This window comes from Petaurus breviceps, unplaced genomic scaffold, assembly GCF_028583685.1.
Source record: "Petaurus breviceps papuanus isolate PSGF00001 unplaced genomic scaffold, PetGlider_PUasm1.0 189, whole genome shotgun sequence".
Classification (NCBI taxonomy): Eukaryota; Metazoa; Chordata; class Mammalia; order Diprotodontia; family Petauridae; genus Petaurus; species Petaurus breviceps.
Window position 1 is genome coordinate 3,062,253 of NW_027185809.1, and position 17,433 is coordinate 3,079,685.

Here is a 17,433-nt window from a genome sequence, read left to right on the forward strand (position 1 = left end):
GGAGTGGGGGTCTTGTGGCAACTAAACATAATCAAGGTAAGTGAATCCATGCAGGGGATTGTAATGGGAATGTAAATTTAAAGATCTTCCCTGCCCCTAGGCTAAAGTGCACCTGGAGCCTGGGGTGGGAGGCTTGTTTTTCAGTAGATACTTCTTGATTGGCCAGTGGGTCAATAAGGTTGTTACATTCTCTGAGCCAGGAGAAGGCTATATAAGCCCTGATGTGTAGCTTTGTTTTGGGGCTCACTTTGAGAAGTGTTCTGTGATTTGATCTGGATTCTGGGGAGCCGTTGTCCAGAGCCCCCCGGCTTTGAAACCCAGATGTTGTTTGGTATGGATGTAATGGTTGGACAGTTTGGAAAGCTGTCTACTTGATCTGTTTCTCTGTCTTGATAATTCTATCTGTATATTCTGAAGTTCGGGGTGCTGACCTTTTTCCCCTGAACTAGGTAAACGATCCATATTTGACTGATTAAAGTAAGCTTGCTAACCCATTTTGAGTTGCTTTCCTTTATCAAAGCAGATCCAAGAACCTGTGTTGGCGGCCACCCTGGGGACGCTTGGGGTGCTTGCTGCTACAGGGATATACAAAAATGTTTGTGTCTCTGCATCTTATATATACCCCTTCTCTGTCACGAAGTGGGTAACAGGATTCATCACAGATTCCCTGGAGACCTGATTGGTTATTGCTTTGGTCAGAGTACTTATCAAAGTTGTTTTTCTTTACAGTGGCGTTGTCTCTGTAAACTGTTCAGTTGTTAAACTTTACTTACAGTAAAAGCTGTAAGGGCAGCTGCATAGTCCTTCACAAACTCCCAAACTGAAGCTCCTGCCTGCAGGAGAGATGTGTTTGGAACTCTCCAGCCTTTAGGTACACTAGCAGCCTTGTGTGCCCATACTCATTCTCACCCTGTCCCTTTACCCAACATTTGGAATATGTAATTTTCTAGAATGTGTATGGATAGGTCACCTGAGGACTGTCCATCATAATTTTTTAAAAAATCCTCCCCAACCTGGCACATTGCTTCATCAGGCCAGTGAAAGCTATGCAGTGCTGTAGGTGAGTGAAGATATCAAAGAATTTTCAGAAAACAGGTCTGTACAATGGCTAACAGTCAATATTCCTCTTTTTTAGGAGATGGTCCCTGCCTTGGATCCAGGAAACCCAAGCAGCCATATCAGTGGTTGTCCTACAGAGAGGTAAGAACTGTTCACCATATGAGGTTGGCATTGTTTATAGCTAAATAAACTCCAAGGAGAAAGCTTAAGACATCAGGGTGATATTACTCATCTCCAAGGTTATTTCATGTCATTCGTCATATTTTTGCTGACAAACATGATGGGTTATTTTTACCTAATAATGCCATTAGCAAACATCAGGAGATGTATCTTGGATGGACTTCAAATCTTTTGTGAGAAAACTGGATTCATCAGCAATTCAGTGGCCTTTAGCAACCTTGTTCTTGGCTTTTAGCTGGTACGGTTAGAGGGAGGGGAAAGCTTAGTGTCATTGGTTGTGGGGAAGCCTTATGATTTCACTGGTGTAGAGAATTCACTGGCGAGGAAACTACTTCTACTAATGCAGATTGACAACTTACATGTAACTTGCCTTCTTAGGGAGTTACCTGGGCGGATAAGTGACATTGCCTATGGTTAGCCCAATAATATTTCAAAGGTACAACTTGAACCCAGGTTGTCTTGACCCCAATGCCAACCCTCTGTTCACCACACCAGGATGCTTCTCTAATATAAGGAATACAATTGCTTAAATGAAAACATTCAATCTCTTAGCTATATCTTGAGATGTCTTATGTAATAACTTTTTCCTTACTGAATTGTCTTTCCTGTATACCCAGGTGGCAGACAGGGCAGAGTTTCTGGGATCAGGACTCCTCCAACATGAATGTAAAATATCAACAGAGCAATTTATTGGTGTCTTTGCTCAGAACCGGCCAGAGGTAATAACAATAGCACTACTTATTTTCTCCATGTGTCAAGTCACTGAGCAGTACTTTAACTCTGCTCTTCTCCTTCTTCCCACCAAATCCTCTCTCCTGCGGCTCTTACCAGTGGATCATCTCGGAGCTGGCCTGCTACACCTATTCCATGGTGGTGGTACCACTGTATAACACGCTAGGCCCAGGCGCCATCCGCTACATTATTAATACAGGTAACCTTAATTCAGGGAAGGCAGAGCAGAAACTTCATTTCCCAAAGGAGATTGCCAAAATACCCTTAGAATGGGAATTTTCAGAGCAACAGATATCCAACTAGGGGCGTCTAAACCCTCAGTACCTGGTTTGCCCAGACCAATCCTTAATAGTTCCTTCTAGTTCCAGTCTTGGTAAAATTCCTAATTTCTTTGCTCATCTGGAAGTCGGAAAAGAAAAAGTTCCTTTTAAACTGAGGGCTTTCCACTTTGTAGGGAAGAAGTTTGTCTTCTAAGTACCCATCCTCCCTAGAGTCAGTTCTCATGAGAAAACTAGGTCACCACAGACCAGTCCTTTTCTTCCTGGCCCTCAGATTTGCATACATGCATACATGTGTATGAAGGCACATGGATATATATATGCACACGCTTCTGTTAGTAACTTTTAAAAACTAAACACTAGTTAAATCCCATGCAAATGTATGGCAATATTGCTGGAGGAAATAAGGAGGCTACAGTATCCTGGGGGTAAGGTTCTAAAAAAGCCAGAGCTCATGTGGATCCCGAGCACTGTCTGCCCAGCCACCTTATAACTATAGCATGCTTTGAGGAGGCCATAGCCAGGGAGTCTGCCTAGTACCAACACTTGCAACAATTTTCTTCTCAGCTGATATTGCCACAGTGATTTGTGATAGACCTGAAAAAGCCATTCTTCTCCTGGAAAACGTGGAGAGAAAGGAAATTCCTGTCCTGAAATTCATTATTCTCATCGAACCATTTGAAAAGGATTTGAAAGAACGAGGGAAGAAATGTGGTGTGGAGATTCTGTCCATGAAAGAAGTTGAGGTGAGCTTCTTTGTCTGATTTTAATCGAAGCTCTTTCTTTTAAAATATCAAACCAGACAAACTGCTAAAAAAATGTTTAAACTTTTAAAAATTTCTAAAATTTTATTTCACAGTAGCTTTCTGTAACTGAGTAAGGTCGGAAAGGTTTTATTATCTCTGGCTGATAATGATAAATGATAATCTCCACTAAGAAGGTGTAATAACTAACCTTTTAGAACAAAATTTCCTCACAACCCTGAGAAGTCGGTAATAGAAGTCTGATTTCCTCTGTCTTACAAATTAGGAAACTGAGGCTCTGGAAAGTGGAAGTGACTTGCCTTGGACTCCGCAGTTAGTCCGCATTAGAGTCTAGTGCTCAAACTGAAGTCTTCTGGTTTCAAAGCTAGTGCTCTTTCCCCTTGTTGTTTAGTTTTGTCCAACTCTTCACGACCACATGAACCAATATTGTCCGTGGGCTTTTCTTGGCAAAGATTCTGGAGTGGTTACCATTTCCTTCTCCAGTGGATTAAGCAAACAGAGGTTAGGTGACTTGCCCAGGATAACACAGCTACTGAGTGTCTGAGGCCAGATTTAAATTCAGGTCTTCTCGACTCGGGACCCAGCATTCTCCTCACTGAGCCACCTAGCTGCTCTTTGCACTATGGCTCGCTAATTCTTAGCACGGTGCCTGGCACAGAGTACATGCTTGATAAATGTTTATTGACTGACTAACAGAGAGGTTAAAGATATTATCTGAAGTCCTACAGCATTTTCATGTCAGAGCTGGCATGACAGCCCAGATGTTTTAGCTCTCAGCCATATAAAAAAACCAGCTATGCAGGGATCATCATTTCCATATAATTATAGACATGGATTGAAGCTGACCTCATAGGATCATAGCTGTGGAGTGGGAGAGGATTTCAGAAGTCATCTAGTTTCATTTTCTAGATGAGGAAACTAAGTTTTACAGAAGTTGGGATTTGAGGGGAGATTTGAACCCAGGCCTTCTGGCTCCAGAATCACTTGCTCTTTGGTACAGCCACTGTACCAAGCTGTCTCCCTCCTAAACAAGTCTAAAGACACATTATCTAAAACGGTATTGATCTCAAATCACTGATGTGATCTATGAAGGAAATATTTAGCATGCTCCAGATCATTAAGTAAGACATTCATCTGAATAGAATGTGCATATCCAGAATTGTTTTTATTGTTGTCCAAGGTATGGGTCAATTTTGTCAATAGCAGCTCAGTGTAAGGGAGGATTCATTCCTCTTGAGCTTGATGTTAGAAATGAAGTCAGTGGTAGCAGAGACTAGGAGAAGATCTCTAGGCATGAAGCCTGACCTCGTTTTAGCACAATGGACAGCACCAGCTGAGTTATCACAGAGTACCTGTCTAACAGAATTATCTCTGGGATGAGAGAACCGCCGTATCTGTCCAATTTGTGGTCTTTCTAGAAATGGGACCACCATAATATAGCTATCACACCTCCTCCTGAACCTTCAGCCATCGCTTAATAAAACCTTACAGTATAGTTACCCAGCCTTGTGTTTAGCTCTATTATGGGGAATCCAAAGGATAGCGTGGACATAGTCCATGTCTTTTATAGTCTGTCTGCGGCCGAGTCTGACGTGTCTTTAATAGCAATATTTGCTAAGTGCCAAGGAATAAAACAGGCAATAAATAGTATAGGAGGGCAAGGAGCAATTCGACTGTCTTTTTTTAAAATAATATTTTAAGTGGTTGTGAAGGATGCACAACGTGGTCTTGGCCTCCGTCCCAGATTATTGTATCTACTCCATAAAAGAAAAGGCAAAGATGATATTGAGTAGGGGTGGAGCATATTCTGAAGGTCTCGTATAATGGGGGCTATCACAGTTTTGTAAAGAGCTACTAATTCTTTCCCACTCAGTTCTGTTTCTGAGGAGATAATAAAGTTAGCATTCTCTACTATTTGTGGCCTTTGTCACTATGATCAGACAACAGCAAAAAAATCATTCATTTGGGACTTCTTGGTAATACTTCATTTTAAGCAAACTCAATGTACTGAAATCCATACTTAATATAAAATATCTCATTTAGTTCAGCCTATACCTGTGACTTCCTCATCATAAAAAAATACATAATAAGGACATTTCTTCCACCAAAGCCAATTGTAAACTTCTCTGAAACTTTTAGTCTTAAGAGAGTTTCCTAGCACATTGAAAGATTAAGTGATTTACCCATGGTCACATAGATAATATGTATCAGAGACAGGATGTGAACCCAGATTTTGCTGACTTGAAAGTCAGCTTTCTATCCACTATGTTTTGTTGACTACCAAAAGATAAATTAGTGAAGAGGGTGATTATTCATTTTAGAAAAGAACTTTCTTCTTTATAAAAGGATTCCCTTGGAACAGCTAGGTGGTTCAGTGAATAGAGCACCTTCCCTGGAGTCAGGAGAACCTGAGTTCAAATCCAGCCTCAGATACTTGCTAACACTTACTAGCTGTGTGACCTTGGGCAAGTCACTTCACCCCAATTGCCTTGCCTTCCCCCCTCCAAAAATAAAAAAAGGATTCCCTTTAAGATAGCTATGTAATGAATTTCTTCATGCATCTAAAATATGATAACCATAATATATTATTATAGTGCTTTAAGGTTTAAAGAATGCTTAGAATAACACTGGGAAATAGGCACTATATCATTATCACCATTTTATAGGTGAGGAAACTGAGACTTGGAGATCTGAAGTGACCTGCTTAGGACCACACAGCTAAGTGCTAGAGCTACTATTTGAACCCAAGCCTTCTAACTCTTTCGTTCATTTAGTTCTTTCCATTCCGACTTGCTACCATATGCCCACTGGGTCAAGTAAGGGCCTACATCTGCTTGGATGGGATATTATATACCAAGCATGGTATGAAAGGCCACAAAATCCTTATTGCCTGAGGGTTCGCCGTCCAATGCTATGTTGATACACAAACCATTTTAGAAAGAAAATGAATGAATTTCATCAAACCACCAGCGGTTATATATCTGCTTAATTGCTAGTTCTAACTGGTTGTTTGCCTTAGTTCAATTTTACCCTTCCCCACACTAGTAAACACAGCCTGTACAGATAATCCTCCAGTGGGCAAAACACCCTGCAGGCTCACATGGGACATGTAGTATCATGTGGGACTCTGGAGACAAAGTTTTCACCCATAAGGACACCAGACACAATGAAAATATCAACAACTGTGGAAATTGCCCCATTTCCCACTAGAATATATTTGGCCATGGTCTAGGCCAGAGGCATCAAACTTTTGGGAGTATAACTCAACCAGATTAAAATGTAATAGGGAAATGTTTAATAAAATAAATAAAAATACAATACAATATAGTGTACATTTGGTTTTCTAAGTCAATATGCAACTTGCAGGGATCCATTCCTATCTGAATTTGACAGCCATGGTGTAGGAAGCGTTTATGACCTATCTCTTATTAGCACCCAAATTTCCCAAATACTGTCTTTCTAATTAATACTGAAAGGTTTTAATAATGTGGGGTGTTGGAATGAAGTGATTGAATGTTATCTGAGTGAATTTCAATACTCTGATGATGTTAATGTATTTAAGGACTTTTAAAACCCCGTTTTCTTTTTTTTAGGATTGTGGACGAGAGAATCATCACCCTCCTGTGGTAAGTTAATAATCAACAAACGTGTTGAGTATTTACTGAATATTAAATGTAGTGACAGAGATAAAAGATCAGTGCCCTCAAGGCAAATCTGGATGAGGGATTGCACATATACCCATGAAAAGTTCCTAGGCATATGAGGTAATAGATGATTCAAACTTGATGAGAGAATAAAAGAGAGAAAAATTGAGCCCCAAGAGTGAACAAGGAAGGCTTCATGGAGATGGTAGAACTTGATCTGGACTTGCAAGGAGTTGGCTTCAGCTACTTGGGTGACCAGAGAGACAAAGAGCCTTCCAGATCCCGCCTTGCTTTTAATCACTTTTTTCACAGGTGGTTTCATTAAGTAAACTTTTCTGTGAAGTTTCCTTAGCTATGGTGATTCTGGGCTAGAAATCACAGAATCATGGAATCAGAGATTTGAACTAAAAGGCGCCTCAGTGGTCATTTAGTCCAACACCCTTATTTTACAGTTAAGTTAAATGACTTGACCGAGGCTGAGCAGGTGGTAAGTATCAGAGATGGAATCTGTATCCAGATTCCAGGGTCATAGAGTTAAAACTGGAATGGCCTTCTCTCCCCTCATGTGACAGATGAAGACACTGAGACCCAAAGAGCTGAAGTAACTTGTTCAAGGTCACACAGGTAGACGAGGAGGTGGGATTTGAATCCAGGTCCTCTGATTCAAAATGCAGCATTCTTATCATTACATCATAGAAATAATGCTTTTTTCTAGATGCATAAAGGAGGTCAGATTTTGGGGCCAAGGCTGGGAGCAGAGAAGCAGTCACCATGAAAGATTAGACGGGGGGATGCATCCTGTGAGAGAAGATTTGTTACAGACATCTGAGGGAGGAGAACAAGAAGGAATGAGAAATCGACAGTGAGCACCAAAGCAAGAAAGGGGGAGAAATCAGGGTCCTAGATCAACCAGGGACAGAATACTTCTCACAGAAATCTAAGAAGCAGCAAATTATAATTGCATTGTCTCTTTAAAATGGAGCAGGTACAGATGGACATTCCAACAATTGCCTTTTTCTTTACTTGTCTTCTCTTAGCCTCCTCGGCCAGAAGACCTTTCCATCGTGTGTTTCACTAGCGGTACTACAGGTAACCACAGGGGCGGAGGGTGGGAGCGTTGGGAACAAGACGAGAGGGACCTGGGCAGCAACGTCATTCTGCATTTGATTGCGTTTTCCTAATGGAAAGATATCAGAAGCTTTGCACCTGTTGAAATTGCATCTAGCAGGTCAATGGGCCATGATTTAGGTGCAGTTTAATCCTCTTAGAAAGAGGAATGGTTTTACAGAGAGTTGTACCAACCCTTCCCCACCAGGGCAGTGCACCCTTGATAAAAGTTACAGGGTTTGGGTTGGATTGTAATGTTTGCATATCCCAAACCACCCCAAAAGCTCTCAACAAGCAACTAAAAAGGAAGCACAATTTTTATTTGGGAAGGAAAAAAAACCATTTTCTGCTTACTTGTTATTTACTTGACAGATTATGTTATTGTATTCTGTTATTGCATATTTCAAGAAAGCTATTTCTGGATAGCGTGTGCCAGTCTATCCATACTACATGCCATATTATAAATATCCTGCATCATAAGATTGATTTTTATGTTCATGGGCAATATAAACACACTTACCATCCAACATTTAGAGATATCTGTAATTTAATTGATATAGGGAACTCCCGTGTGAGGAAATGCTCTCTCTATGAATACAGGTTTTCACTTTCTCTGCAACTTATCTTATTAAAGAGTTGCCTTGAACGGGGACGTTTGCTCAGCATCATACAGATAGTATATGTGTATGGAGTGGGGTCGAAGAGAGAAGAGAGCAGGGCACAGATTTGAACCCAGGTCTCCCAGGCTTCAAAATGGTGCATTTATGGAACAAAACATAATGTCATTATAATAATGGAGCAATTATCCCACAGCTATTTTTAAAGACCTTTTTGTGGGTCTAGCACTGAGTTTGGCATTGTGGGGAGATAGAAACATTGGATAGGTCCATGGTTAGGGAATTTCCATATAAGCTGGGAAGACAAGAAACAAATGCACATTGAAAGCTAAATAACAATTTGTTCTATGAATATAGGTACGTACCATACTATGCTAGGCCATGAAGGAAAGACCAAATCTAGATAAGACATGGTCCCTGTCCTGAGGGAGTTTGCACTTTTGTTGGGAGATAAGACATAAACTCAGGTAACTATAAAATATAACTTTACACAAGAGGTTCATTAGAGGCACAAAACAAAAGTACAAGGAAGTAGCCTTTATGTTGGGCTTTAAAGGATGGGTAGGACTTCATAAAACGAAAAGAGAAAAGGGCAGAATGTTTCTGTTAGTGACAGAGACAGTGAATCCTGAGGGAGAATTGAGAAGAGGGAGATCATTGTAAGATAGAGTGGTCACAGGAGGCTGCATGGAAGAACTGGGATCTGAGCTTGGCCTTGACAGATGAATTGTTGTTATTGGTGCTGTTGTTGTCATTGTTGTTGCTGAGTTACTTTAATTGTTTTCAACTTTCTCGACAAAGATACCAGATTGATTTGCCATTTCCTTCTCCAACTCATTTTACAGATGAGGAACTGAGGCAAACAGGGTTAAGTGACTTGCCCAAGGTCACACAGCTATTAAGTGTCTGAGGCCAGATTTTAACTTAGATAGATGAGTCTTGCTGACTTTAAGCCCAGCACTTCATCACTGTACCACCTAACTACCCTGAAGGATGAATAGGATTCAGTTATATAGAAAGGAAGAACAGGTAAGAAGACCAGCCTATTTTAGGTAACTTATTGCTTAGGTGCATTCATAAATATGAGTCAAGTTGAGCTAAACCTAAACCACAGCTCTATTGGCTGCGTAGTTTAGACAATCCTTAAGAGTTTTTTTGTGTTGTGAGTGATATGCAGTTGTTTTACTTGGACTTAGTTCCTGGAATCCAAGCTGGACAAATGGCTCATATATTTGTGAGCACAGTATTTGAGGGAGGGAGACCAAACTAATACTTGAAATAAGAGAAGAAAGCAAGACTATGTCTAAATAAATATGGTACAGAAGAGGAGGGTCATAAGAGGTCGGACAAGGGACAGATGAGTGAATGGGAACAGGAAAGGAACTTCATGAGGAAGTTGGGACATAATGACAGCAATAATACCATAGGTTTGTACAATGATTTACCGCTGTTTCTAAAGCATATCCATACACTTATTTCATGGTGCCAGGAACATTACTTCCTTTCCTCCAGCTATCCCCAGTTGATAAAAAATAGCTAATAGTTAAGTTTTTTCCTCATTAATTCTATTAATACCTGAAAAAACTTGACTTTCAGGCATAAAGGCTTCTCTACTTGTTTTGCAAGTCTTAGTTTTTTGCGGATTCTTGGATAATGCCACAGACGTGACTAGCCTTTCCTGTTCTCACCCTTAGGTGATGATACATAGATATTTCAAGGTTCTATGCCTACATTATTTCTTATTGTGTGCCAAGAGTGACGTTTCTGTCTCTTCCAATGAGCTTATTAAATTACACTTTCTGCAGAATGCTGAACAGACATGAGGACCAGAGTGACCCTTATTTTTCAGGATCTTACATTCTAAGGCATAAACCTAAATTTTATCAGGAAGCTTATCTGAGATCTTAAAAACAAGTCATAAGATATTTTCATGGTGTTATACCAAGCAAGCTGAAAAGTCATCAAGTACAGCTCTAGGGACAAATTATATGTCTTACTGTCTGAGGACCAGCCAAGATAAATATAGAAGAGGAACACCAGCAGAAGGTTGGCTCCGAATGATGAATTTTTTTGGTCATAGTTATTCATAGATGTAGAAGGAGGTTTGGCATTTATCCTTTAAGGGAGCACCCGTACTGATGAAATTAGAGATCCTTGAAATATTAAAGGAAGTAGTAATGAAAGTAACAGACCACGAGTCAAGAGACTAGATTCTGGTCCCAGCTCTACTACTGACTAGTTTTGGCATAGACTTCAAGGTGAAATGGATGTTAAAGTATCACACACATTTTACTGAAACCCAAAGAGGCTAAGTAACTTCTTCAAGGTCACAAAGAGTAAGTGGCAGAGCCTGGATTCAAAACTATTTCCTCTAACTCCAGGGACAGCATTCTTTTTATTTCCCTATGTATCTTGGGCAAGACACAGAATCACAGAATCTCATAACTGAAAGTTCATCAGAAACTTGTAGTCTAACTCACAGATGAGTAAGAACTTGATAAGTGGTCCTCCAGCCTTAGCTTGAAGTCTTACTTGTATCAGAGAAACTTGCTGTAAAGATTTTTTTTTCCCCATTTACCTGTTCCCCTTTTCATTTTAGCTAAATTGGTTTTGCTTTTGCACAAATTCTCCAATAAGGAAGAACCCTCTGCTTCCTGATCTACCCCACTTCACTTTTGGACAATTCTGAAAGGAAGTTTTTTTCCATACATCAAACCTAAATTTGCTTTTGCACAACTTTCCCCCCCTCCCAAATGGTAGTAATAAATAATATTTGCCCTACCCTCCCTCATAGGGTAGTTATAAAAATCAAATGAGATAGTAAATGTGAAATCACTTTGGAAACAGTATTTTCAAAAATATCTTGATGATATGAATAAAATTTCAGAGTCTCTTATAAAAATGTCCTTTTCCAGTATCGATGTTTTCCTTTTTGTATTTCTATTTATAGGAAAAAACATTTAAAGATGTCTCTGACATTGATTGTAGTTTACACACAAGTGTCAGTTGACCACTAATCTCGCACTAGAAGAGAAAGACTGGTCTCTCTCAATAGTTGGTCATTTAGTAAAAATTACCTATTTCTGGATTCATAGTTTCTTTTTTAAATCAACAAATCTCTGCTATCTGTACTTCCCTCCTTCCTCTTGCCCAAATTAAGAAAGAAAGAAAAACAAAAACCGTATTACAAACATATGCAGTCAAGCAAAACAAATTCCTGCATGAAATTCCATATCCAAGAAGATAACCATCTTAAATCCGTCCTCTGATCCATAATCTCTTTGTCGGAAGCCAGAATTATTGTTGGCCGTTGCTTTGACCAAAGTCCCCAAGTTTTCCAAAGTTGTTTGTCGTTGTTGTATAAATTGTTGGCTAGTTGTCACTTCACTCTGCACCAGTTCCTAAAAACCTTTCCAGGTTTCTCTGAAGTCATTTCTTAGGGTATTCCATATAGTATTCCATAAAGCACAATAGTATTCCATCACATTCCGTGACATTCGTATACCCTTACTTGTTCATTCATTCCCCAATTGATAGGCAAGTCCTCGGTTTCCAATTCTTTGCCACCACAAAAACAACCACTATAAATACTTTTATATCCAAGGACCCTTTTCCTCTTTGTGGGATAATTCTAGTACTATTATCTCTGCATTAATTAAGATATTAATTTCTTCTTAAAGGTGCTTGTTGATGTCCTTTGATCATTCTCAATTAGGGAATGGCTCTTATTCTTATAAATAAATAAATACACACGTGTGTGTGTGTTGTGTCTGTGTACAGAAAGGGAGAACATGTGTGTGTCCTTTATCAGAGAAACTTGCTGCAAAGGGGTTTTCCCACATTTACCTGTTTCTCTTCTAATTTTACTCAAACTTAAATTTTAGGTAATAAAAATTGTCCATTTTGCTTTCTATGGCCTTCTCTAGCTCTTATTTTGTTGCAAACTCTTCTGTTCAAAAAATTTGACAATTTCCTCCCTCCTCCTCTAATTTGTTTATGATGTCCCCCTTTATGCCTAAGTCATATACTCATCTCAAGCTGTGAAATGTTTATCTGTATTTAGTTCTTACCAGATTGTTCCCATTTTCCTGATAGTTTTTTAATCAACTAATGAGTTCTTACAGTGATAGCTGTGATCTTTAGGATGACCAAACATTTAGGCCACTAAGTTCCTTTGCTTTTGTATAGGGTGTATCTAATCTTTTCTATTGATCAACCTCTCTTTTTCTTAGCCAGTACAGGATTGTTTTGAGGATTTACTACTTTGTAGCTTAGTTTGAGATCTGGTACTGCTATGCCTTTCCTTCCCACTTTTTCCATTATTTCTCTTGAGATTCTTGAACTTTTATTCCTCTAAATGAATTTTCTTATTTTTTCCTACCTCTTTAAAATAATCCCTTGGTAGTTTTATTGTTATGGCATGGAATGAATTAATTAATTTAGGTAATAATGTCATTTTATTGTAATGCCCTGTCTACCCATGAAAAATTATATATTTTTTAATTTTTAATGTTCTATTTTCACAATTACATGGAAAACAATTTTAAAATTAATTTTTTTTAATTTTATTTCTAAATTTTTCCCTCCCTCCCCTTTCCTCTCATTGAGAAGGTAAGCAATTTGATAAAGATTATACATGTAGAATCATGCAAAACATTTCTGTAGTAGTCATGTTGTGAAAGAAAACACAAACAAAAAAACTAAAAAAAAATAAAGTTAAAAAAATCTTGGTTCATTCTGCATTCAGACTCCATCAGTTCTTTCTCTGGAGATAGATAGCATTTTTTCATCATAAATCCTTTGGAATTTTCTTGAGTCATACCGCTGAGAATAGCAAAGTCATTTACAGCCTTACTGTCATACCATATTGCTGTTGCTACATACACTCTTCTGGTTCTTTTCACTTCAGTTTGCATCAGTTCATATAAGTCTTCTCATGTTTTCTGAAAGTATTCTGCTTGTTATTTCTTATGTAAATAGTATAGAACATATATATATATGTATATACATAGAACAATAGTGTTCCATTGCAATCATATACCATAACTTGTTCAGCCATTCCCCAATTAATTGGCATCCCTTCAATTTCCAGTTCTTTGCTACCACAAAAAAAGAGTTGCTATAAATATTTTTGCAAATATAAGGCCTTTTCCTTTTTTTCTTTTGCTTTTGATCTTTTTGAAACACAGACTGGGTAGTGGTATTTCTGGGTTAAAGAGTATGCACAGTTTTATAGACTTTTGGGCACAGTTCCAAATTGCTCTCCAGAATGGTAGATTCCGTTTACAGCTCCTCCAACTTTAGTGTCTCAATTTTCCCTCCAACATTTGTCATTTTCCTTTTCTGTCACATTAGCCAATCTGATAGGTATGAAGTGGTACCTTAGAGTTGTTTTAATTTGCATTTCTCTAATCAATAGTGATTTAGAATATTTTTTCATATGACTGTAGTTTTGATTGTCTTAAAATTACCTGTTCATATCCTTTGACCATTTATCAATTGAGAAATGATTTCTATTCTTATAATTTTGACTCAGTTCTCTATATATTTGAGAAATGAGGACTTTATGAGAGAAACTTGCTATAAAATTTTCCCACAGTGATGATTACTGTATATTTCCCTCTCTCTTATTTCACCCCCTCTATATTTTTTCTCTCTCCTTTTACCCTGTCCCTCCTCAAAAGTGTTTTGCTTCTGAACAGTCTCTCCCAATCTGCACTCCCTTCTATAAGCCACCCATTCTTTTGTCCTCTTCCCCTCCTACTTTGCTGTAATGTAAGATAGATTTCTATACCCAATTGAGTGTGTATGTTATTCCTTCTTTGAGCCAATTCCAATGAAAGTAAGGTTCAAGCACTGTCTGCTACTCCTTACCTTCCCTCTACTGTAAAAGTTCTTTTATATAAGATAATTTACTCTTTTGTACTTCTCCCTTACCCCTTCTCCCAGTGGATGCCTCTTTCTCACCCTTTAATTTTTTTTTAGCTACCATACCATCATAGTCACACCTGTACCCTCTATGCAATCTCCTTCTAACTGCCCTAATAATGACTTGACTATAATATTCTTGAGAATTTTCATTCATTTGGGGATCTGTAGCACCAATGCAATATTTACAGCACTGACCAGGACTACAAATATTCTTGCATGATGCTCAATCACAAAATACAGCAGACTCTCCATATAGAAGACAGAAGTGAAACATTTATTCAGACACCAGAAAACCAAATCCCAACCCCAGGAAACCAAGTCCAATATAGAAGTTAATGCACCACAACCTAGCAGAGAGCCAACTTATCCTTTAGCCTTCCCACAAACCAACACAAGACCAATATTTTACTTACAAACCTGACTTAATTCCTTGCCTGAGCATCCTTTCTCACCATCTCTCTGGCTCTGACTCCCAGCTTCCTGTGGGCTCTGCTCCATCCTTCAGCAAACTCCTCCCACCACAGGCTCCATGTGACTACATTCAACCTATTAGGGGACAGAGTTTACTTTCAAAGCAGGGAAGGTCTTCAAATTCCCCTAGGCTTATTATGGGCCAGGGAAAATCTTCAAATTACCATTACCATTACAGAATCTCTTTCAGGTGAGTTCAACAATTAATATTTTTACAATTATTTAGTCCTATCTTTATTTGTGTAAAGAGTGTTTTGTTCCTGTCTATGTCTTGGAAAGTGGACTCCTAAGTATTTTAAGCTTTCTGTAGTTAAATAGAATTTCTCTTTTCGTCACTTCCTCCTGGATTTTATTTATAATATACAGAAATTCTAATGATTTCTATGGGTTTATTTTATATTCTGCAACTTTGCTGAAGTTGTTAATTGTTACAATTATTTGTTTAGTTTACTCTCTAGGCTTCGCTAAGGAAACCATCATACCATTTGCAAAAAGCAAAAATTTTGTTTCTATTTTGTTTATTTTCTCAATTTCTTTTTCTTCTTTATAGCTAGTATTTCTAGCATAATACTCAAAAGTGATAATGTATATCCTTATTTTACTCCTAATCTTAGTGGAAAAGTCTCTAGCTTATCCCCATTATAAATAATGTTAACTCAGTTTTAGATTAATAATTTAAAAATAAAATAAGACAGCTTAGTCAGAGACCAACAGGGCACTCACAATAAGTTGGGACCAAAGACTAATGTTTTCTGAACCTGGAACCTATGGAATTGGAGAACCAGAGGCTGAGCAGACAGAGCTAACCATGAGCCTCATGCACATAGCATTTGTTAGACAATAAACTCAAAGTGCAGAAGGGCAAAAAATGTGGTTTCTTACATTAAAGTAACTCTCTGGAGTGATACCTCGCTCAGGGATATTCCAAATCATCTCTGACATTTGAAAGCAGGGACAGTTAAGCCCATGCCTAGATATTACTGAGGCTGTGGCAGAACTCTTGCAAAATCATCCCATTTCTTTCCTGCTCCTTTCATTCAACAAATTCCTGTTATTCAAGAAGCAATAGAGAGAAGTGGGTATAAAACTAATATCAGAGTCAGATATCTGGGTTCAGGTCTCAATGGTTGATATTGATCTGCATCAGTAGATGGAGTCTCCTCACCTCATGTTCTCTACACTGATTAATTTATAGCTCCAACCAAAAAAGAAAAATGAAACTGTATAAGTAAAAATGCAAAAAAAAAAAATATTGCTGCCCTCAAAGAGCTTAGATTTTACTGAGAGATACAATATGTATATAAATAAGACACCACAAAGTAATTTCTGAAGGGACAGAGCACTAAGAAGCAAAGGAATAAAAAAAAGAACTTCACAGAAGAGGTGACACCTAGAAAATCGTATATTAAATATGTCCTACATGTCAGGCACTGTGCTAAGCATTAGGGATACCAACATAGGCAAGTAAGACAGTTCATTCCCTCACAACACATTTAAGAAAGCAGAAGGTGGAGGCAGGTAGGAGGGGGTGGAGAAGTGCAGGCAGTGGGGTCATAACAGCTTATCTTCAAGATGTCTGGGAACTGGTGTAAGGGGTCCAGGTTAAGGTAAATTAAGGAGAGAGCTCATCAGTTAGATGCCAGAGCCCTAGGGAGAGGAGAATGAGGAGGAGACAAGAGTTTAGGTGACATGGCTTGGAAATGTCTGGGAAATGGCCTGGTTAAGAAAAGACAAAGTTCACCAGTAAGTGCCACAGGAAATTTAAGGATTATAGAAATAAAAGTGAGAAATTATTGTATTCTTTTTCCAGGGCAGAGATAATTTTTAAAACCTTCTAATAAGGAGCAGCGCAATAATAAACTTGACATACTAGTTGTACGACTCTGGGCAAGTCACTTAACCCCAATTGTCTTGAAAAAAAAAACCAAAACAAAGAAAAATCCTAATACAGTAAAAAAAAAATACTCCCAAAAAACTTCATCCTGTACTTAGTGAGTTCCCATCCTCAAAGATAAATTTTTAATCATGAGAAGCAATATAGATTAAGGAATAACAGGACCAGTTTTCATTAATTACTAGGCATTATATGAGTACAGTATGAACAGTAAATAGAGTGTAGGACTTGGAGACAGGGAGACTCAAATTCTCCCTCAGATGCCTGTGACCAGGCAAATCACTTAACCTTTCTGTGCCTCGGTTCCCTCATCTGTAAAATGAGGATAAAGGGCACCTACTTCACAGGATTGTTGTTAGGATCAAATGATGTAGAAAGCATTTTACATTTATTTATACATATTAATTTAGACATTAACATGTATAAAGCATTTTACAAACCTTAAAATACAATATAAATGCTAGTTATGGTTATTATTATGTCACTAGACAGTCAAAGACAAAACACACACAGTTACTCAGAGATAAAAAAAACAGACCTTGATTTTTAATTCTATTTTGACTTCTAATCTTTGAGCTATCGTTTTAATAGTAATTTCCCCCTCCCCCCCTTTTCAGTGCATCTAAGTAAACTGACTTTTCTAAACTTAATAACCAGGAGTAGGCATGGCAATGTACCTTTCCTCCTGGTAGATTATCTCCCAAGGTTTTCTTTGAATGTGAGATGAGAAAACTCAGAGATGTTATCTGCTGGATC

General features: G+C 38.3%; 1 protein-coding gene across 3 annotated transcripts in view; it reads left to right on the forward strand.

Moving 5' to 3' along the window:
• ACSL6 (acyl-CoA synthetase long chain family member 6) overlaps window positions 1-17,433 on the forward strand; it is a 116,093-nt gene that overhangs the window by 61,022 nt on the left and 37,638 nt on the right. For all 3 annotated transcript variants that reach the window (XM_069091816.1, XM_069091814.1, XM_069091815.1), the window contains 6 exons: window positions 1,136-1,200; window positions 1,857-1,958; window positions 2,071-2,170; window positions 2,817-2,995; window positions 6,607-6,639; window positions 7,695-7,746. In XM_069091816.1, coding sequence (XP_068947917.1) covers window positions 1,136-1,200; window positions 1,857-1,958; window positions 2,071-2,170; window positions 2,817-2,995; window positions 6,607-6,639; window positions 7,695-7,746 — 531 coding nt within the window. The remainder of the gene's footprint in view (window positions 1-1,135; window positions 1,201-1,856; window positions 1,959-2,070; window positions 2,171-2,816; window positions 2,996-6,606; window positions 6,640-7,694; window positions 7,747-17,433) is intronic.